We start from the raw sequence: 22,289 nt of genomic DNA, 5'->3' as shown, positions 1-22,289 counted from the left end.
GTTAACCACCCTGGCACCCAGCGCACTCAACCATTCCAGCTCCAAGTGCAGGCTGTTTCCGATTAAGTGAAATCCTATGCCCTCGAAGGACACCACCATGGAACCCCAAGTGCCATCAGAGAAGCTTGCATGCAAACCCTCATGGGCCTCCCTCTGGATTCTGCCCACTAGGGAGCCTTCGAGTCGTGGAAAAGCCACTGACGAAAGTGTATCGATGCTCAAGGGATGTACTTAGAAGAATTTTGAGGCAATGTAGCAACATCTGAAATAAATCTATTTTTTATAAAATTTTTGATACTTTTTATACAAACCTTGTAAAATGAAAATCATGATCAGCGGTGTAATCACCTAGAATTATAATTTTCATATTTTGTATAATTATGTGGCATAGCATGATTTATCAGAAATTTGAATGTATTTAATGAGGTTATAAGTTTTGCAAACTTACACCATGGCTCTGCATTTTTGCATTGACCATGAGTTTTTCTGTCATTCCCATGCACTGAAGAAAATTTTAAGAAAAACCATTGCTGTTTTCGTGTTAAGTTGAATTGGAAAAGTGCACGGAGTATTTTTATTTGGTTGCAAACCAAAGGAAGGCACTGGGCCGATGTTTCTAGGGAAGTCAAATCTTTATGGAATAACTATTTCAAATGCTTCTGGTGAAACACAAATATTGAGCAAATTGAGTTGCTTCAGGCATGATGTGCTGGAAGTCAAAATAATGAATAACTGATCCTAGAATAACCGATCACTTTTCCGCTTGATAAAATTTTTATTTTGCAACTGATAATGATGTCACACATTGGCACCTGATCTTAAAATAAAACTTTTATCAAGTGGAAAAGTGCTACGATCAGTGATTCACTATTAATACTGAGGCCTGATAAGTCAAATTATCAAGTCATTTGAAGCTTGTTTGGACCTTAGAAGAAGTGCACATACCTGGGCACATGAAGTAGAATTACTCTCTGCAATATCTCATCACCATCACGGCTGGAGTTAATACCAGGGATTTTAACTTGGATCAAGGAAAACAAATGTTAAAAGCTCACAAGAAATTGTATTTTCGAGTATCAAGTTACATGATAATTATTTAATAAAATACTTCACTTAGTGGGTAAAGAGAAAAAAAAACACAGAAAAATATCACATCAATTCTCTTTTGGTCCTACAAGTTGCAGTTGTATTTTGCCAATTGGCAAAATATTTCCACCGATAATCCTAATTGCGTGGTGCTTGGGTGTTTCTGTTTCCTCAAATCTGGGAAACCTTTCAAATAGACAATCTGGCTGTTAGCCTAATTTTTGGATTTCAACTCATAGTGTATGATGTTAAGTTACATTGATGAAAAGTTATCCTTGAAGCATATCTTAAAAGTCACATTTCTTAAGGTTTTTCTCCTTAGGCAAAATATGCGGAACCCCTACTTGACACTAAGTGATCTTAAACAGTCTTCCATTCTGTTGAGGAATGTGAATTTTTCACTGATATTTCACTTAATCTCACGTTAAAACATTTTAATCCCATGATATGATAACCTTAACTTCACAAATTTCATTATTCTCGTATTTATTTCTTTACATAGATAACTTGAGGAGTATTGCAACAATCTTATGGAATATATTATTAATAATTCAATAACAAATAAATAAGTCTAACTCCCTTTTTTAGGACGTAGGGGAGGCAGAATGTGAATTCTTGATTGAAAATATTTTTGAGTCTTGCCATCAAAATAATTGCAACAGGTAGCTAAAGGAGGAAATGGGGAATTAATAGCTTCAGAAATTAATAACTGCCCTGGTTCCTCCCTTAACAACTGCTAAATGTTGAATGCATTACTGTGGCTTAAAGAAGTGTGGTTACGATTAGGACTCCCATGTAGCTGCAGATCTCCTCCTTAGAGGTACCTGAAATAACATTATAAAGAATGTGGAGTAGTTCCAAATGTCTTTGAGGCACATACTGATTGAGCTACTCTGGTATGTTTTATTTGTGCAGTGATGCTGAGTATTAAAGCACCAGTTTCCCCAGCACTCATATGAAGATTGCTTCCCCATGCCGTGGCATTCCGTGGTAGTTGTAGGTGGCTGATCACAAAGTTTTGTCACTTTTTTATGCCTCCAAATGCTACCCTGCAACAAAGTGTAACTGCCGCCCTGCCAAATTGTCTTCTGGGCTATTGAATGAGTCCTCGGGTGGAACTTCTTATGAGTGGCAGTTAATTTGCATGTAAAATTATCAGCTATCATGAAGAGCCTTTGTTTATTCTTGGAAATTGACATATTCTTCATTTTGGCTGCACTTGCCTCCTCAAAGAGTGAGTTTCAAGAGTCAACTTTTAATTATAAGGATCTGTAACTACGACTTTGGAAGACCAGAGAGAAGGAATCACTCTCTTCAATGCTTTCAACCTTATCACTAAATTCATTCCCATTTTTGGCCAATCAGCAATCGTCCAGAAGAGTACTCATAAATAAAAATCATCACTGACAATGTTTAGCACCATTCTCATCTCATTTTGAGCTGAGTTGGATATTTTCTTTAGTGTTTATCACTACAGTTCCCAAACTCTTGATGTAACTTTGTGAATACTGCATGTAATACAAGGATATAAGATAACCAATACGTATGTAACATGTCTCAAGAGTTATGATTTGAACACAGTAGCAAAGCTTTTTGAATCACCTTGTCAGTTACATCAATCTGACTCCTAGGTAAAATGTCTCAGTACTTATGAAAATTTAGCTTGTAGATAATTACAACCCTTGCCACGTGTATCTTTTTTGTTATTATCAGTCTGGTTAGTAAAAAGATTAAACACACATATATATCACAAATTCTTTCATCACTCTATCTGAGCTTTAAGTCAGCCACTAGTTGATCTCCCATAGTCTCTCTGCCCCTTGGCGCTTTGGCGGTGGGCACTCCGGATGCACCCAGCAGAGGGTGCCCTTGTCCTTGGTGCTTGGGGGTGTGGGTGGCTTCCTCTGTCTTATCTGTGCTCGTGCTCGTGATGGTGGTGGTGGGGTGCTTCGGTGCTGGTGGCATGGGCCACAATGCTCTCGGTCAATTCCTGGATGGCCTGGGTGACGGCACCGGTAGTGTGGGAATGGTGGTCGTGCCCGTGGCCCCCATCCTTGGCGTGGCTGTGGTGCTCATGACCACCTGTACGAGGAAAAGAAAGAAATAATTTCTCAATTAGAGATTCCTTATTTTGGAGTCAATTATGGAGCATGTGGAACTTGGCAGTACCTAATGGATTAGCACCATTGTATCAGTTCTGATCTTTGAAATGTTCTCGTGCCTTTATCACAGAGACTGTCAATATTTACTCGGAAGGAGGAACTTTCACCTTAAGCATAGCTGATAAACTTTAGCATGCAATAATGAATAACTTTTCAGGTATATTAAAAATATTGTTGGATCACTAGCCTTGTACGAAAGATAATTAAGTTTGAAAAGGATGCATTCATCTTGGGTTTACATTATTTTAATGAGAGAACAGTAACCTCTCTTCGTATTTGTATTTTGTATAAAGTTTGATATTCAATTTTATTATGCTGATAATTAAGTTAAAAGAACACACTGTGTTTTTATCAAGTCAATGTGACACCTTTATTTGGTCAATATGGTAGTATTGCCAAAAGATAACTTCTTGGAGGGAAAATGTTCATTAATGCATATCAGTTGGGTAGGATGCAATTATTTTAATTCTAATACTATTTTCAAATACTGAAGTCTGAATATTCAAAATAAACAAATATCTCATGAAAGTACACATTTTTTAACATGGTGTGATGGAAATAATTTTGGTCTTCTGTTATGCTTGCACTGTAAGATAAAACAGTAATATTATTCTTAAATGCTCAAGATCCATTTTGCGGTTACTCATATGGCTGTCCTTAACCTGGGTGCTATTGTGATGTTTACCAAATGTTCGTACATAACCCAGGAAGAATTTACTTGAACTAGAGGAAGTAGAATGAATGGAAGATGATTAAAGTATTTCAATGGCACTAAAAATGATTAAAACAACCTAGGCTGATGATTTCAGAAGTGTCTTGGAAAATGCAGGACACCATGGACCTCTGTTCCATTAATTTGTTCATGCCACAGGGTTTTTTTCAAAAATTTATTTGTAAAAAACATTGATTAAAAGTTTTGATATGTTTAAATTAAAAAAAATGAAATCCTATTAACCAGTTCTCATTTCTATATATGTGCATTGTTCAATAAGTCCTCAGGAAAAAATAGAAAAATTATTTTGAGTATATTTTTTTTATTTTTCAACCTAATACCCTTTAAGAATTATGCAAATTTGATATTCCCAACTATTTTAAGCCGTTCAAAAAGTAGGATTTTGGAAGGTCCTCAAAATAGGCGTCTGTGTTGGTGATGATGATCTTATTCAATGTGTATCATTTTCCACAGAGCAATTTTTTCTAGTTAAAAAATAAAAAAGAATTCACTGTCGGTCAAATATGGTGGATGTTGTAATAATTCGAACTTCAGTTCCATTATTTCACGGTTGAAACTGCTTAGATATCTTTTTCTACGGCACATTTTTTCTTTGCCATATGATTACTTTTTTCTTGATTTCTTCGCTCCACCGGTGTAATAATGATGCATTAATCATGAACGAAACAAACAACCCAATGGTCGGTGATGGTAGGCTGGTAGGTGGGTAATGGTCGGTTGGGTAGGTGATGGTAGGCTGGTAGGTGGGTAATGGTCGGTTGGGTAGGTGATGGTAGGCTGGTAGGTGGGTAATGGTCGGTTGGGTAGGTGATGGTAGGCTGGTAGGTGGGTAATGGTCGGTTGGGTAGGTGATGGTAGGCTGGTAGGTGGGTAATGGTCGGTTGGGTAGGTGATGGTAGGCTGGTAGGTGGGTAATGGTCGGTTGGGTAGGTGATGGTAGGCTGGTAGGTGGGTAATGGTCGGTTGGGTAGGTGATGGTAGGCTGGTAGGTGGGTAATGGTCGGTTGGGTAGGTGATGGTAGGCTGGTAGGTGGGTAATGGTCGGTTGGGTAGGTGATGGTAGGCTGGTAGGTGGGTAATGGTCGGTTGGGTAGGTGATGGTAGGCTGGTAGGTGGGTAATGGTCGGTTGGGTAGGTGATGGTAGGCTGGTCACCCAGTACTAAGCGCAACGGCATGTGAAATTCACACATCAGGGTAGAAGGGCCTGCTCCTTTCCCTGTGCCGTCCGTAGTCTGATACCCAAATCACACGGTTGGGGTGGAGCTGAAGGTGCCTAGAGAGGCATGCTCAGGAATTGAACCGAGGCCCTCTGGTCAGTAGTCCAATGCTCTACCCCTGGACTACCATGACCCTTAATGATACATAGTACTTTACATTTATCATTTCTCCTTCTCGCGAGTAATTTTTTTAGATAACAGTAATGCTATAGTACATGTTTAATATAAATAAATGCCAATATAACAGAGCTAATATTATTTTATGTGATCTATTCATGCATGAATCAAATCAGCAGAGTTTATGGTGCTGGGAACTAATGATATTCGCTCCTGTAAGCGTCACCCTTGCCAGATAGGTTAGTAAAAGGTAGGAGCCAAATGGAAGTCAGTCCATGTGCCATCTATTCCTTGCCAAGGTAGCTGCAAGGATATTTGATCCCAGTGGAGCAGCCATGATTGTTGCCTAATTATAAACATTGGTGGTGTTGAGAAACCACACTTAGTGTCTTTCTCAAAATAAATATCAATGGGCCCAAAGCTAAAATGAATCCTGTCATCCATGGAACTTGGCCTACTGGGCGGTAAACCAAAAAACATTGAGAGAAATGGAGACAGGAAATTACCAGAGATCTAGTCACGGAGTAATGAACAGGGAGAGGCAATGTGGAGTGGTCATAGTATTGAATAAGAAGCTGGGAAGAGGGGCTATGAATTTAGGCTTGGTGAGTGATAAAACTCTATTGGTAGAGATGAAAGATCTGACCAATCTAGAGATAAGCATGGTTTACGAGCTGATAGGTAGTTAAAAAGAGGAAGAGTTGGACAGTTTGATGATCGATTAGAAGGAATAATTGGGAAAGTGCCGAGAAGGAGCGATCTGATGGTAATGCAGTGGTAGTTGGAGGTTGGGAATGGAGAGGAACATGTGTCGTTATGGCTGTGATGAGGACATTAGTGGGAAGGAACATGGAATATAATCTGGCCATCTTTCTGTGTGCACTGGAGTTTGAAAAGACGTTTGAGCATGCATAAAGGGGAACTCACTTCGCTTTTCTTACCCCCCCCCCCTTCCAAAACAAACCCAATGCCAATCAAGTTTGCGGTCTTGTTCTCCATTCTATTTCCACTGACTATGTTGCATGTACTTCATCCCCCCCCCCCACCCTAGCAACCATTTCTCTAACTTCAACAGACCTATATTTGCACCACTCCGTTTGCTTTCCTTTCTGTGCGTTTCATTTTGTGCACTGTTCTCGAAATGCCGAGAGTCACCCATCTGCGCATCTCTAAGACCACATTTCGCGAGCGCACCACGCGATGCACCGCACCCGAGTTCGACCGATCCTTCGCCGCCGCCCTCAGTGTTCCCGGAATGGCGATTTTACGCAAATACGGCAGGCGCTGCTTTCGTGGAAAGATCTCGCCGGCGTGCGGGGGAGGGGGGTTGAGGAGAGCCCCCCCCCTCATCCTTCATTTCTAACGCCCAGAAGAAAGTTCCGCTCCTTCCTGGCTTGTGCGGGGGATCAAGAGGGGGGGGGCATGCTTGAATGGTACGAGTAAGGTCACGGCGCGCTCCTTTCGATCTTGACCCCCGCGAATTTCTCTTCCCGGGAACCGGATTGGCTTGTCCCCCCCTTGCCCCCAACGCACGCACACACGCACGCACCCCCCCCCCCCCTTTGCCCCCTCACCCACTTTCTCTCAAATGGCCTCGCGCCGTTGCGCACACCTTCCGGCCGCGTAGTCTAATAGCTAGCGCTGCTATTATGAGTCATTACTCATGCTATCCTAACGTACATGGATTTTGTAAATGGCATCGGGAAAAGTTTCGGAAAAATAGATTTAATTCCGACATTTCGGAGCTGCATTGCCTCAAATTTCTTCAAAGTACCTCCCTTGAGCGTCGACGTGCTTTTGCAGCGTCTTTTTCACGACTTGAAGGCTCCTTGGTAGGCGGATTCCGGAAGGTCCTTAAGGGTACGCATGCCAGCTTCTATGATGGAACTCAGGGTCAAATGGTGGTGTCCTATGAGAGAGGATTTCACTCTTTGGAATAGGATATAGTCTGCTGGAGCCAAGTCGGGACTCTAAGGGGGTGGGGAATCGTCGCGATGTCGTTGCCGAAGGTGTTTGCACGTGGAAACACTCGACTCCGCTCTTTTGACCATCCATCCAAAGACCTTCGGGACGAATTTAGCGCAGATCTTTCGCATCGCCAAATTTTCATTGATAATAATTGTCAATTGTCATCTTACCAATGCTAATACGAACTGCGATTATGCGTATACTTAACCGACGGTCTGAGTTCAGCACTTCAGGCACACGAGAGGAAAAAATTTTTACCGATACTTTTTATACAAAATTTGAATTAACCTGTGTAGTCCCACTAGCACTTAGTCTGGGGCTTTAAAAGACATGGTACGAAACTGAAATTTCCACCGTCTGTTCGAGTAATACCGGAAACCACGCGGAAATCCGATTAAATTGGTTTTCCAGTTAGGCTCCAGAGATAGTGCGTATTGGAGCGCACGGGACGAGAAGGGCAGTTTTGGCGGATGAACATGTATAGCATAGGTGCATAATAATTAAGCGCCCACAGACAGGAAGGAGTGAGGGGGTATCGACCAATCAGCACCGCATATTTGGGGGGCACCTAACCCTCCGACCTCCACGCATGTCGCCTGATATTATTCGAAATTATTTTCCGGTGGGGGTGGGTGTTCGATATGCGTTGGCCTAGTCGAAGGTGACAGACTGCAATGTCTCTTTGACCTCCCCATTTTAGGTGAGAGCACGAAGGCTTTAGGCGAGAGCATTTAGCTACAGGAAGCTGTCGCAACGAAAGCCCTCCTTCCCATCCCACAATGTTTAAGGTCTTCGTGTCCAGTCTCACCGACCTCTCCTCTGCTCCTCGCATCAGTCTTCACACCCCCTGCCATACACCCTGCCCTCCTCATCACTTGGCCCCAGATTCCCTCCGCAGCTCCGCCCTTCCAGCAGAAGTCACTTCATCCAGCCCTCCCATGAACACCTCGTCATTCCTGTATGTATATCATTACGACTAAAAATTTAAGTTTCATGTACTGAAGAAATTGACCATTTATAAATGTTACGTCTACATGATACCCTGCAAGCCTCCGGTCATGAGTGACACAGGACATACATTCACACCAGCGGCGCACATTATGAAGAAGAGTTGCGGTCACGTATCGTTCATGAAAGGTTAAGTTACGACAAACTTTGGCAAATTCTGAAATCCGTATTACAGATAGACTAATAAATAATGGACTCCTGAGCATGCTTTTGTACAGGAAAACCTTTTATCCTGAACCTGTTCAGGAAGACCTGTGTGAAAATGTATCTTTTACCCAATACATTTAAAAAGGTATTCTTTAATTAATCTGTATATCAGTTATTGCGAATGTTTAGTATTTGAAATGATTCGTGGGTTACATAGCGTCGGTTTGGCCCTGCAATCCTCTTAACCCTTCACAACTACGCCCCAGCTACAGTCGCGTCGCGTAGCATTAGCGATTGCGAGGAACACATCCGTGACGGCGGCCGCGGTTTCGAAGCAGTCAAACTACGCTCTCCGTAAGTATTTCTTCCAAAAACTACTATTCTTAAAGCCTCTCATCCAAGTTTCCTTTCCATCCATTCTCTCCTTATACTAAATGCCTCTTTCGCTTACCCGATTTTCCCCCACGACAACTAGCTCTATGCCATCCTATTTTCTTTTTATTTATTTCCTGAAAATATTGTCACTCTTTTACTTTGATTTATACATATATTACTCAGCAAGCCACCACTAGGGTATGGGGTGATTACACAACATTTCAACCATCATTCTTTTTCCTCCTAGCGCGGTCGGACAACCTTATTCTGATTCCTCAATGCCCGCGGGAAAAATTACATCTCTAAAAATCTATCTGTTCTACCTTTAATCTCTCTAATTTTATTGACATGATCTCCCCTACGATGGGGTAAATGATACATATTCAACATCACTGCTAAAGAGACCTCCTTTCAATTCATATGCAAGAGCTTCAAACTGTAATTTAACCTTCGCTCCGTGAGAGTTTCCCAGCCTAGCTGCTCTCATATTTTGGATACGCTCCTTGGTTTATCATAACAGAATTTTACCAATATACGAGGGTCATCCGGAAAGTAGTACCCGTTCGTGAAATAAAGACACAAAAGTAAATATTAACAAACATAAAAAATTTTATTTGAAAGAGGATACTTTAAACTACTTCTCAACATAATCTCCAAGCAAATTAAGGCATTTGTCATAACGTGTGACAAGTTTCTGTATTCCTGCTGCATAGTCCTTCGCCGCCAGCTCATTGAGATACGCGAGGGACCCATCTTGCACAAATTTTTGCATAATGCAGATGGTGTTTAACAATTTCATGAACAATTGTTCGAGAAACATTGGGAAAATGCTCACAGATGTCATCAATTGTGACGCGCCGATCGTTCCTCACGAATTCGTCAACTGAGCTCACCAGTTGGTCTGTAATGACAGACGGTCTCCCCGAACGCTCATCGTCGTGTGTGTTCCCCCTCCCCATGTTGAAGTTGCGACACCACCGCCGAACAGACGACTCGTCCATTACATTGTCTCCATACACCTCCTTTAATTGGCGATGAATATCACATGGGCGAACGTTTCTTGCATTGAGGAATTTAATCACTGCCCTCACTTCACAACTGGCGGCGTTCTCAATTTTTTTAAACATTGTAAACAATCACAGAAACAACACAGGCAATGCTAGCGTCACGCAACTTGGCTCAGAGAAGGCAGACAAGCCACTGAAGCTATCTGACCTCGTCCAGCGGCTACTCGCGTCGTCAGCACTTCATGCGGCACGAACGGGTACTACTTTCCGGATGACCCTCGTAGCTCCTCCACGCCGCTCGTGATCCACTTCGGCAATCGATCAAACTTCATGAGGATCCCATATACAAGCAGCATATGTACACTAAACGAGGCCTAACCAGCGAAATATAACAATTCTCTTTGACCTTTTCATCACATTTCCCCAGCACTCTTCAAATAAGTTACAATCTTTCACTAGCTTTTTGTATGTGTTTTTTCGTAATGATGATAGATAAGACCCAGCTGCCACCTTTTGCCTCAAGTGGAGGAAGAACTGTAAGTCTACATATAAATGTTAGAAGCCTCTTTTGTGTTTGGTAAAGCTTTTCCAATAACTAATTAGTTATATGATTTCTTCGTTAGGGAAGCGGCAGCTTAAGGTTGATTGGGAAGAAGATGACACGTTAGTTTTGATTTCAGGATTTACTAAGGAATGATCTCCGTCATACTCTGCAAACTGCCCAAGAGGCAGGTGGTAGAGGTGTTAATGCGGCCATTGTATTTATCCTCAAATTATTGGAATATTACGATCAAAATAAATTATTAATACAATACCTAAGGTAGCGTCAAATCCTTTGTTATCTCTCGCGACTTAAAGTGCAGGAGCACTTTTGGTTAACGCACGATGACGTGCAACGAGGGAGGGAGGTATTATCATGTAAAATTAAAATCTTTCCAAAGTCTTTGCCTAAGCACGGGGAAGCGGGTCTCTTGGGAGCTGACTATTGTCCGAAAGAATGCGCGCCGGAGGCAGCTAGGCACTTTTCTTTCGTCTCTTGCGGCATACACGAAGGTTATGATTTTTTGCAATGATCCTCATTTTTGAGAGACTTTTGGATGTGATGCAACATTCAGAATCATTCTTATGGTTTTATCTGGAATCAAGATAAGATATTTGCCGTAGTATACGCAAGTATGGGGTTTCGACTCTATTCCAACGCATAGTTTCATTCCTATCCGCCCTAGTCCGTTCGTAGTGAATGTGGTATCTTGCCTCGATCATCTTCATTAATATCAGATGCCTCAAAATATTCCCCTAGTGATCTTGATTCGTGATGTGGAGTCCAGATATAATAATAAAATAACATGGAAAACTGCGCCTCTCACCGAGGTAAAATTGCACAGATATTCATAAAGCACATTTTAACGACCCATTCGTTTTGCCGCTGAAGTGTTTTCCAAGTCGCGAATAAAAGCCGTGAGAAACCGCAAATTTTAGCATACCTCTTTTATCGAGTACTTGTTCACTCACAACTGGTTTTGCATATAATTCTGTTACCATGTCGCTTTGTTTACTCTTGCTATGGCATGGCGTAATGGACATAATGTACATACTATATATGTCATTTCTCAGTTATGTAAATATTGCCTTCTCATACCCGTATCATTTTTCCTCTCATCCACTAAACTCTCTCGCACACCATCGCCTCTCGCTCACCATCGCACGTGTCCTCATTGAGGGGAGGCATCTTTTGTGGTGCCTCTCACATGCGCCTCAATTACACTATTGGGCAAAACTGGACGACATGCCGATTTTCACCGAGAAATGTGTTCAGCTTTAGTTCAAAAATTTTGTGAGAAAACACTGTGACGTCTTGAAATTTTGTTCCACGATAAACAAGGTTTTTATAAAAAGTATCGGCTACAATTTGATCACGGCATGTGCGTGAAGTGCTGAATTTAGACCGTCGGTTGAGTGTGCTCACGATCGCAGATCGTATTGGCAATGACGTAAGATGACAGTGCACGCCATTATCGCTGAAAAGTTGGTGATGAGAAATGTCTGCGCTGAACTCGTTCCGAAGGTCTTTGGACGGACGACCAAGATTAGAGTAGAGTGTCTGCTTGCGAAGACCCACAATGACATCGCAACGATTCCCCAACCCCCTTGCAGACTTACGGCATTGGGTTGTTAGATATTATCCACCTAAATGTAGAAGAAGACTTTAAGGTACGTAGATTGACAAGGATTTAAGTGCGACCTTGGATAGTGAAAATAGATTCCTGAGTCATTGTGATTTGTGCAGATTATGGCAACAACATTTTTCAGTCCGATGCGTTTGCGCACAAAGTGCATTTTCCAGTTTCTTCATTACTGCCAGACCTGCTGTTGAAGAGCATTGCGTCCCCGACGACATTTCGTGAAGTCAGACTAATGACGACGTAGAGTTACATCTCTCGGTCAGTTTTCGAATTTCCCATCCTCCAAGTTTTAAACTTCTTGGGTGATATTTCACGTTATTTGGTGACAATTTTTCCCCTGCCGGGGTTGGTTTCTCTGTACTTTTACTGTAATTTTAATTTTCTTGAATCACTAATCTCTCGCTGTCGGATGGACCTGAATTGCTCCTTCCATGTGACTCCCAACCAACCAGAAGCAGCGCGCGTCCCCCTCGTCTTTTCCCAGCGATGAGGTCACGAATGTCGCCGCACGTGCCCGCCTTGAGAGAAGCCCGATATGATAATGGCCCTGGAGTATTTGGCGTCGGCGCTAACGTCAACCCATTCGAGTGTCTACGCGCAGGCACCAATGTTTACTCGCAGTAAGATTCATTGGGAAGTATTTAATTCCATATCCCATTCGTAAATATTACAAGAATTACTGGAAAGTATTTGCCAGCCATGATTTCCCTAAAAATAACGAAAACATCGACGAAAAGTCTCAATCCTGAGTTTTGTTTTAAAATTGATTACACTCGTTTATGTAATTCGGAATGATCTGCAGGCAACTCGGATGAACCATGAACGTCGATTTTCAGCCCAGGAAAAATCGACCCACGACCCTCCGCCACGCGGCCGCGTCCTAACCGATGCTTCCCGACGCAAATTCCCCCTCCTGGCGAGAGAGTCCTCACCATGTATGATTCTCCGCCTGATGATGTCGCCTATGCATCGGGACCGGTAGTAATATAGTTTCTTGTGTGAAAAATATCAGGTTTATTTATTCAATGATCATGAATTTTCAAATAGAGCCTCACCTCAAACCATCAAATTCACCATATCTTTGTTTTTAGGTCTTTACTTAAGGCTCCTACCTTTTGCCGGCCCCTATTGCAGCGGGATAACGCCCTCGCCTACAAACCCAGAGGTCGCGGGTTCGATTCTAAGTAGGCTTTTGCTTCAACTACGAATTACGTGTTTGTAATTGTCTTTAATGTATGTATGTACAGGGGTATGATGGAATTGGAATGGAATATCAATCTCGCCCGAGTGTAGTCGTTGAATAAATGAAATCCCTTCTTTCAGTAAATGCTGTTGTAGCCAGCGCACTTCTCGCAATATCTCTACTACTTGCATTATTTAGCACAAAAGAGTGTCCCGCTCCCCTCCACGTAATTTATCCCCTCCAACTTTAACGTTTGACTTAGACTCACCGTTTCTCGATATCATTGTTTTCTTAGTGTGTGTCCCCATGTCATTCTTCTCACGTTGATTCTGAAAGTCTTAGCATTTTAGTCTTGTGTGTATTCACCCTCTGCCACACACCCTGACGGTGGCTTGCAGGGTACTATAATATCTGTCTAAACTATTGATTGGCCTCTCTGCATCCTGAATCTTCGCCTGTAAGTTGGCTGATTGGAGTCCCTTTTTCTGTGTCCCCACCAGAAATACCACCTATCGATAATTGAAATGCCTATCGCCCACCTGCAAACTTCACGTCAGAATACGTCTTCTTGAAATCGCAAGTTGGCTGTTTTTAGAAATATTCTATTTCAAATGCGAGTCGCGAAGGTTTTGTACGGACAGCGGGCTCTCGGAGCCTGGGAAAATCTGAGTCTGCATTTACCTCGAGGCCCCCATTCTGTGTGTGCCCAGCTTCTATTTCTACATTTTTCAGACTCGTGCACATGGATGAATTCGTGGTTATTACGTTAACTGGAAGCATTGCCAACTGTTCTGTAAGTCGTCGTCATGGTGAGTGGTCGAGAAATCGTGCCAATCCCTGCACGCCCGCCTTATACCACCCTCGAGGCGCCCTGAAAAGAGACCCGACTTTCTAAAAACCATAAATTTGCAAAAAGGAAGGGAAGACAGTCCTTTCAAAATTAAATGTTGAAACTTTTGACGAGCGAACATTCTTAATTCATAAACCTTTCGGAACTTCGAAACGCATATTTTGCGTAATTTTATCGATAAGGTTTTTATCCAGGACTTTTCTTGACTAAATGCATCGATCCAAACCAATTCATCAAAACATTTTGCTCGAATAAACTGACAAAGGTGAACTAAATGCGACGAAATTGCGGGCCCCGGTGGCGGGGTAACGTCCTCGCCTGCCAACCCATAGGTCGCGGGTTCGATTTCCGCCTAGATGGGTTTTACTCCGCCTAGAGCTTGGGTGTATGTAATGGTGTCAATTGTTATATTATTGTTCAAAGTCCGACGTGAAGGCCGAAGTGCTGTTTTCGGACTGATGCAAAATAAATGAATAACTAAATGAAATCCATATCGGTTTTAACATTCGATGAATGAGCTCTTAGGTCTTAATTTAAAAAATGTTAGTTTTTATATTAAAATTAGTATTGCCTATAGAGGTACATACTACAAACTTAACTCGAGAAAAGTATACAAAGAAAAGCGTGAAATGTGCTCATTCAACGAGGCGAATTTTAACGAACTTTGATAATATTTAAAAAAACGAATAATGTACCAGCATTCAAGACAAAAGCCCAAAAAAACCGATTCATAGAGCACTTGGAAATATTTTCCTAAATATTACACGCGTAGGAATAAAGACGTACATTCCATTCAAACTTGAATGCGTGGTGGGGAAATAAAATGGGAATGTAAAAGAGAAGCGTTATTTCACTCTAGTTAGGCCGCATTTGGAATCCTTGGGAGAAAGTGTTATTTAAGGAATGAGATAAAGTACAGAGAAAATCCACTAGATTAGTCAAAAATTATTACGATAAGGAGACGAGCGTGACAGGTATTTTTATGAGAACTAGGCAGGGAGCCGATTGAGATCCGAAGAGGACAAGCGAGACTTGGTCATTGAGAAAGGTTCAGAGCAAACGTGTTTAAAAATGACACCTAAGAAATTATTATGGCCCCGCACTATTTAGGTAGGTCAGACCACAAAGATAAGATAATGGAGATAGATTCCATAACAGTAAGATACAAATACTCGTTCTTACCCCGGACAATCAGGAATCATAAAAGGAAGTAATCAAATGGACAAATCTTCAAACCTTGGATGCAAAAAGTATTCCAACACTTGCCCCACATTCCTCAGCAAGAAAGGATTAACTTGAAGATTTCAATAAAGACCTAAAATTGCAAAACCATTGGACAAAAGAGAAGTATAATGTAATGCTTACTTTGCCAAATGTGAACGAATGCAAGTTATTGCCCTTCCGTCTACCATTTGTGGTCATTGAAATTAAGGTTCGAGTAATTCTAGAGCGAAGCGTAGGCCATTTTGTGCAGCTCTCTGTTGAGCCATTATATGATTTCATTCTTTCCAACCTTTAAAATATAACGTCATGTGTGTCTGCAAGTAAGCGAAGGTTATTGCCTCATTTTCCGAAATTTTTCGGAAGCAGATAGGATATTTTTAACTTCGGCGTTTATTTAATTTGTCCTAATTTTACCTCGCGTAAACACGAAAATAATGTCCGTCCACGCAATCTCACAAAGCGAAAATCCAGATGGAGAGGGCGGAATGGAAGGAGGGATATCGTATGCTTCCTTCGTTCGGTCGAGTTTTTTAATTCCTTGATTAGATAAAGCTTTGCGGATAATATGCAGTGTTTAACTTTCTTTTATGCATAGAAAATGCTTTCAGAGTCATAACTGCTGAAGTTCTGAGAGATCAATTCTCATTCGGAAACCGACTCCAATCTGTCCATCGAGGGTGATTAATGGGAGAGATAGATGACACCAGACACCCCTCCTCCCTTCTCTCTCCTCCTTCCAAAAGCGTCCGCCCCCTTCGGGGATGGGGTGGGAAGGGCACTTACATCCTAGGTGTCGTGCCCCCAGCACCGAGTCCTGTAGCCCTGTGGGTGACCGACCCTACGAGGAGCAAATATCATTCCTCCCACTATCACGGGCCTCGGCCCAATGGGTCTGTACGAGGTGAGATGAAAAGATATTGTGGACTACTGGAGAGGCAGAGGAGAGAGGGAAACCCGGCGAGGGGTGAGGGGTTATCAGTGAACGAGGCCGAAAGAAGAGGAATGAGCAGGCAGTGAACAGGCGAGGGTCAAAAAATTATTCTTGCGAGTAAAAGCTGAACCTTCATCTAACAGAGGTGGCGGAAGTCTTAAAAATAATTTCGACAACCTTGGGCAATATTCTAGTTTACATTCCCACAAGCAACGGGAGCAATAAGTCACAAGTAAAATGTTTGAAAAAAAGTATCGGTAACAATTGCTTCCTGACGTGTGCGAGAAGCGCAGAATTCAGACCGTCGGTTGTTACGTATGCGTATGATGGCAGATCGCATTGGCCCTGATAACCATCGAACATTCTGAAACAGAGAGAGCTTTAAGGGAATTGAAGTCAAATAAAACCGTGAGGGTAACCAGCGTCCATGCGGAACTGCTTAAGGGTTTAGGGAAAAACAGACGAGGGAGTTTTTATGGGTCAATTCGTAATATTGATGAGAGAGGAATTTGGCCGGAAGATTTCGCTAAATCAGTTTTAGTTCCCATCCCAAAGAAGGAATAGTCAGCCTTTTAAAGAAATTTCGGTCTATGTAAGGACTAGAGAACAAAAAGTCTTATATATCACGCAGTTATGGTGGTAATTAGGATCATCAATAAGGGAATAGAGGGAAGGGCCAATGATTACACAGGGGATTTGGGTTCAGGAAGGGTAGAGAGGCGAGTGATGACAAAGCAGCTATGCATTCGCAAATATTGCCACCTCCTCCGACCCCTCACTCCTGTATGTCAAGCATTCAGGCGGGAGAGGATTAACTAGGACAGGTGGAAAAGTTAATGTATTTTGATGGTATTTTCGAGGAAAATGGACGCTTTAGTAGCGGCAATAGGAGAGGAATTTCGTTGGCGGAAGAAGAATTTGTGAAGAGGTAACTGAATAGTGATTTGACGACGTAGAGGGAAAAATATTATCAGTTGAGCCTATTATGAAGCGTGTTGGTGCATGGTGGGAGCCGTCGAGGCAAGGAAATGGGTGGATGCTGGAGACTCTTGAGATGCGAGTCGTCAACTCTACGTCTAATTCAATAGGACACGACAAGAGCTTGTGTTAGGTTACTCGCTGATACTGAAAAAAATGATATTTATCTTTAGGTTATAGTATTTTCCGGTTATAGTTCGAATTTCCATGCATTACGTTTCTCTCCGTTGAGGTCGCGAATAGTGCACGTGTGACAAAGACTCCTTTTACGGAAAGGTCTAGTCGGCATTACATTCTCGTTGTAATCTCAAAAACCGATTTAACGTGGACCATGTGAAAATCATTCGGTTTTCCCTTGTGCAGTATTGTCAATCCCTGTAGTCCGTCAATCCCTACGAAGTGCGGGAAAGAGGGCAGAGAACGAGTCGGATAGGGGGATTGAAATTTTGCATGCGTTGCAGGAAGGGAGGAAGGATCTTCGCAAATTCGAAGAAGGCGGAGAAGGCGAATGAAGGAGATATTAAAAAATGGAGAGGGACGCTGGGTATACTCGTAATAAGGAGAAAATGAAGTAAATGGAAGAAAGAAAATAGACATTACATTTTGGATGGCATGGAAGTGAAGAGTAAAGAGTGACGAAATGTATTTATTTATTTATTTAATGACATTTTAATTGGAGCGAGATTGAAGTTTCATGGTCCGTTCTTCCAACTAACCCTTATATATTGCAATAAAGACAATCACAAACACTCATGCCCTAGAAGCTACACTCGAACCCGCGACCTTTAGATCGGCAAGCGGGGGCATTACCCCGCGGACACCTGGGCTAACCCCGGTGAGAATATCGTAAGTCAAATAAGATTGTAGTAATGGGTAAATTCCCCAAGTTAACTAAGACGCATAATTTTACAAAACGTGCCTCTAATCACTCCGCGTGATCATTCTTCTCAGGCGTCTTCCTACGCTTCTGAGTTAAAGCACATGTCTTGTACTCTTTTATGTACCTGATCCCCCAACGCACTGCGGTAGGCGAGATCATGTCAGCAAAATTAGGGAGATTAAATAAAAAGTTATTATTGCGTAATAACTGCATCCTTCTTCCTACGGTATCGGGAACGCCCAAATGGAATGTGTTGTCTCGATTAAATACCTAGGCGTTACCCTCACTCACGATCTCCCCTGATTGAATCATTTACAGCGAATGTGTGGACGAGCTAACAAAATATTAAGATTTATTACAATAGTTTAGATTAGATTTAAGATGTCATTTTGCCCACGAACGATAAGGGATCAGGATAACTTTAATCTTCCGCGGCAGGGGTAAAAATATTCGGGTCTAAATTAGTCCCGATTACACACCCTAGCGGTGGCCTCCAGGGTACTTAAAAGTAGAAAAAAATAACTTTTTCAAGAGTCAATCCCCTTACATAAGAAACTGGTGATGAAAATGACGTCACCAGCTATAAAGGCCATCTCAAAGCCTCAAAACCATGAAAAATGGATTTCAAGTACACTAAAACCCTCGATAAACATGACAAACGCGAGGCTTTAAGCTTCATGACTCTTAACCGTGCTCTGGGAACCGCTGTGGGGGGTGAAGGAGAGCGAACTTGTTGGAGGTCTTGGCTTACCATTCCCATTCCGCGAACGCGAATTGCAATCGATACTAACTGGCACTGCGACAAATCCACCGTAATGAATTTGCCATTCCATGGATGCTCGCGCGGGAACCGGCAGGTCGTACATCGCTCAATCTCTTGCCGCCTCGAGCTATTATCCCCTCAAAGTTAGCGTACATCGCGAATGAACAGCATCCGGAATCTCTCGGGATCTGATGAATGGTCCAGCACGAGCTCTGCGATGTTTTGATGTGTTTCAAGAACTCCTGTTCGTGCGGTAACCGACTAAAGGTTCATAAAGTTGTCTCTGTCCGTTGTATTCTGCCAGCGTCGCAATGTCCAACTAATCGTATCCATCCGTACCGTTCATTGAATTCACATTATGAGCACCCCATGTCACGTTAGACTAGTCGGTTTCATAATGTGGTACCCCACGGGGTGAAATCAATAAGAGCTTCTTTGAACACGTCCGACCTAAAATCCTGACGGTTCCATTGCCTGTATACCGGGATGTTCGGAGCGTCAAGCGGTGGCCCAGTCTGGGATATGACCTCCTCGCTGCGAATGATTCAATGCCACCCGACTCAAGTGGAGGCGAGGTGGCTACTATCGCTTTATAAAACCCCACCTTCGGGTTGGTTACCGGGGGTGTGCGTTAGTAATTACGCGAAAGCAAACATGTAATCTCGAGTTTTTGCAGTTTAACGACGGGAAGTATTCGATTTCGATTCGATTTGTATAAAAAGTATCGGGAACAAGTCCAGATGTGACTGTACGTCGCAGCGCGCAGGCTCGGTGGCGGGGAGTCTGGCCTTCAACAAGCGCCAATCCCCTGCGATTGTTCGTTCAGGCTAGATCGTGTTTTAGTGGACTCCTAGCAAGTGACTGGGTGTAAGCGAAAAATGGAATGAACGATTGAACAGCGGCACGCCATCAAATTTTGTTTTTGGACTGGGGAAATCGGGTACGGAGACGTCGGGTATGAATCGCTAAGTATTCAAGGATGGAAGCATGTTACAAACTTCAGTTTTCAAGTGGCACAAGCTCTTCAAAGATGGCCCCGCGCTGGACTGTCGTCGACGTCAAGAACTGACGAAAAAGTGCGACGTGTGCGTAAAGTGCTGAATACAGGCCTTCGATTAAGTGTGCGCATGATCGAGGGTCGTATTGGTATTGATAAGATAGTGACAGGGCACACCATTGTCACTGAAAATATGATAAATCCGGAAGATTTGCGCTAAACCCGTCCCGCAGGCCTTGAGCGCTTGAGAGTTCAGGGTAACCGACTACCTGAAGAAAAGCGGCATCGTGACGACCTCCCTTGAAGTCCCGACAGGCAAAATTACGGGATGAGGTGGTCGCGAGCGATCGTGTCGGTCGGTTCCCCCTCCACGTGTCTTAGCCAGTCCCCCCCCCCCCGGGATGCACCTCTGATCCCTTCGTTTCGAGTCGCGCGCCAACTGCCGGTGCGGGGACACCCGGGGCTTCCGCCCCCCCCCCGCCTTCCGGCATCAATCGCCCACCGCGGCCCGCCGCCGCTCATCGCGTCGATGGTCGACCGCTCCAGCGAGGCGGCGTTCAAGAGGCGGATCTGCACGCCCGCGCTCTCAATACACTTCACGATCGACTCATCGTTCGAAATAGTGGAGCTTACACTTTTGCGATCGATTGCGATTGACGATGCGATGTTCCCATGCCGGATGACGTTCAATTGGTGCAATATTGGATCACTAAATTACACAATGACTTACTTGTCGACATTATAGGCATGATACACGTAGCCGTGATAAGAAGGAATGAATCAACTTGGAGCTCTCGCATTCATTAGACATTTTAGTACCCTGCCAGCCACCGCTAGGGTGTGTGGCAGGGGGTGAATACTCACCAGACTAATTTTGATCGGAATATTTTTCCCCCTACTGCGGTCGGTCACTGTTATTCTGATCCCTTATCGTTCGTGGGAAAATGAAATCTTAAATCTATCTATTCTACTTGATTACCCAAATCTTATTATCATGATGTCTCCTGCATTTATACGATGGGGGTAATAATACATTTTCAACATCACACTGCAATATCAAAAGATACGTCGGAGGGAATTGTTTGAAGGGAAACATCTATTTATATAATCTTTGATTTGTACTACAATTTACATCTTTTGCGTAAATAATAAGGAAGTCTCTTTAGCGATTATGTTGAAAATGTTTCATGATCCCCATCCTACTAAGCGTAGACGAGCTCATGCCATTGAAATTGGAGATATTAAGTGTAGAAGAGATAGATTTAAGATGCCATTTTCCCCACGAGCGGTAAGGGATTAGGAAAGCATTTTCCGACCGCAGTAGGGGTCATATTCGGGCCAAAATTAGTATATTGTGTATTCACCCCCTGCCACACACCCTAGCGGTGGCTTGCAGGGCAGATAGATAGAGGTCTTTATTTGGGCGAAATTGAGACCAAATGATCCCTTCTTCCATTTAACCCATCGTCGTATACATATTATATTAGGCATTAAACTTATAGTTACATTCATATGTACACATAAATACATATAGACAGATATAAATTCATTTAGCACAGATTTGCACATCGAAAAGAAAAAAGTATATATATATATATATATATATATATATATATACATATATACACACACACACACACACACATACACATACATACACATACACACACATACATACCTATATGCATACACATACCTACACATATACATACATATCCACACACACATACATACACACATAAACATGCACACATAAACATACACACATAAACATAAATACATGCATGCATACACATACATAAATACATACATAATTACGCACATATACACCCATACATATATATATTAAGAATACACCTACATACACTCAAATTAAATGACAGTGAAGATAGAGTACAATAAAATGAGGAAAGTCTAAGCAAAGAATGAGGTTTGTGGGAAAAGCTAGGGAGAGCGTGGCATTGCTCAACTAGTAAAAACCCATGCAGGAAAAACACCCACGAAGAGAAGGGGGGTGTGAAAAACCTGCGAAAACCCTATTAATTAGAGGAAAGATACATGTACATTGTAACAATCATTTTTACATAGTATACATATTATTAAGTTACTAACAATACGAAACATCAAAACAAAAATACTAAAATATACTAACAAAATACACATACCATGGCACACATACATTTACTGAGTACCTCGTAAGCCGCTGCAAGGGCGTGTGGCGGCGGGTGATAGGGCACCACCGGTAAAACATAATGTAACCACATGCAAGACAAAAAGTAAACGTTGAAGGACCACGAGAGAATATTTATCTATTGCGTCTTTGAGGTGGTAGAACGATCCGAACTGCCTCTGCACCTCACGAACGAAGACGCAGATTCGCGAGTTGCTGAATTCATTTCGACCTCATTTGGCGGTTACGTAACTGCAAAATTAGTCGAATTAGCAGGCAAAAGTATCATTTTGTCTTGCCGCCTAAAAT

The 22,289-nt window shown here is 42.5% G+C and overlaps 2 protein-coding genes across 2 annotated transcripts in view; one reads left to right on the top strand and one right to left on the bottom strand.

Annotated features, from left to right (window-relative positions):
* Positions 1–22,289, top strand: part of mof (males absent on the first) — a 134,322-nt gene that overhangs the window by 23,469 nt on the left and 88,564 nt on the right. The window lies entirely within an intron of this gene.
* LOC139689835 (zinc transporter ZIP1-like) overlaps positions 1,044–22,289 on the bottom strand; it is a 169,219-nt gene continuing 147,973 nt past the window's right edge. Inside the window, exon 2 of the mRNA XM_071586923.1 lies at positions 1,044–3,168. Within this exon, the coding sequence (XP_071443024.1) occupies positions 2,996–3,168 (173 nt within the window). The 3' untranslated portion in view covers positions 1,044–2,995. The remainder of the gene's footprint in view (positions 3,169–22,289) is intronic.

Source organism: Hetaerina americana, unplaced genomic scaffold (genome assembly GCF_022747635.1).
Source record: "Hetaerina americana unplaced genomic scaffold, ioHetAmer1.1.p SCAF_28, whole genome shotgun sequence".
Taxonomy (NCBI): domain Eukaryota; kingdom Metazoa; phylum Arthropoda; class Insecta; order Odonata; family Calopterygidae; genus Hetaerina; species Hetaerina americana.
This window is presented reverse-complemented; position numbering and strand designations above follow the sequence as displayed.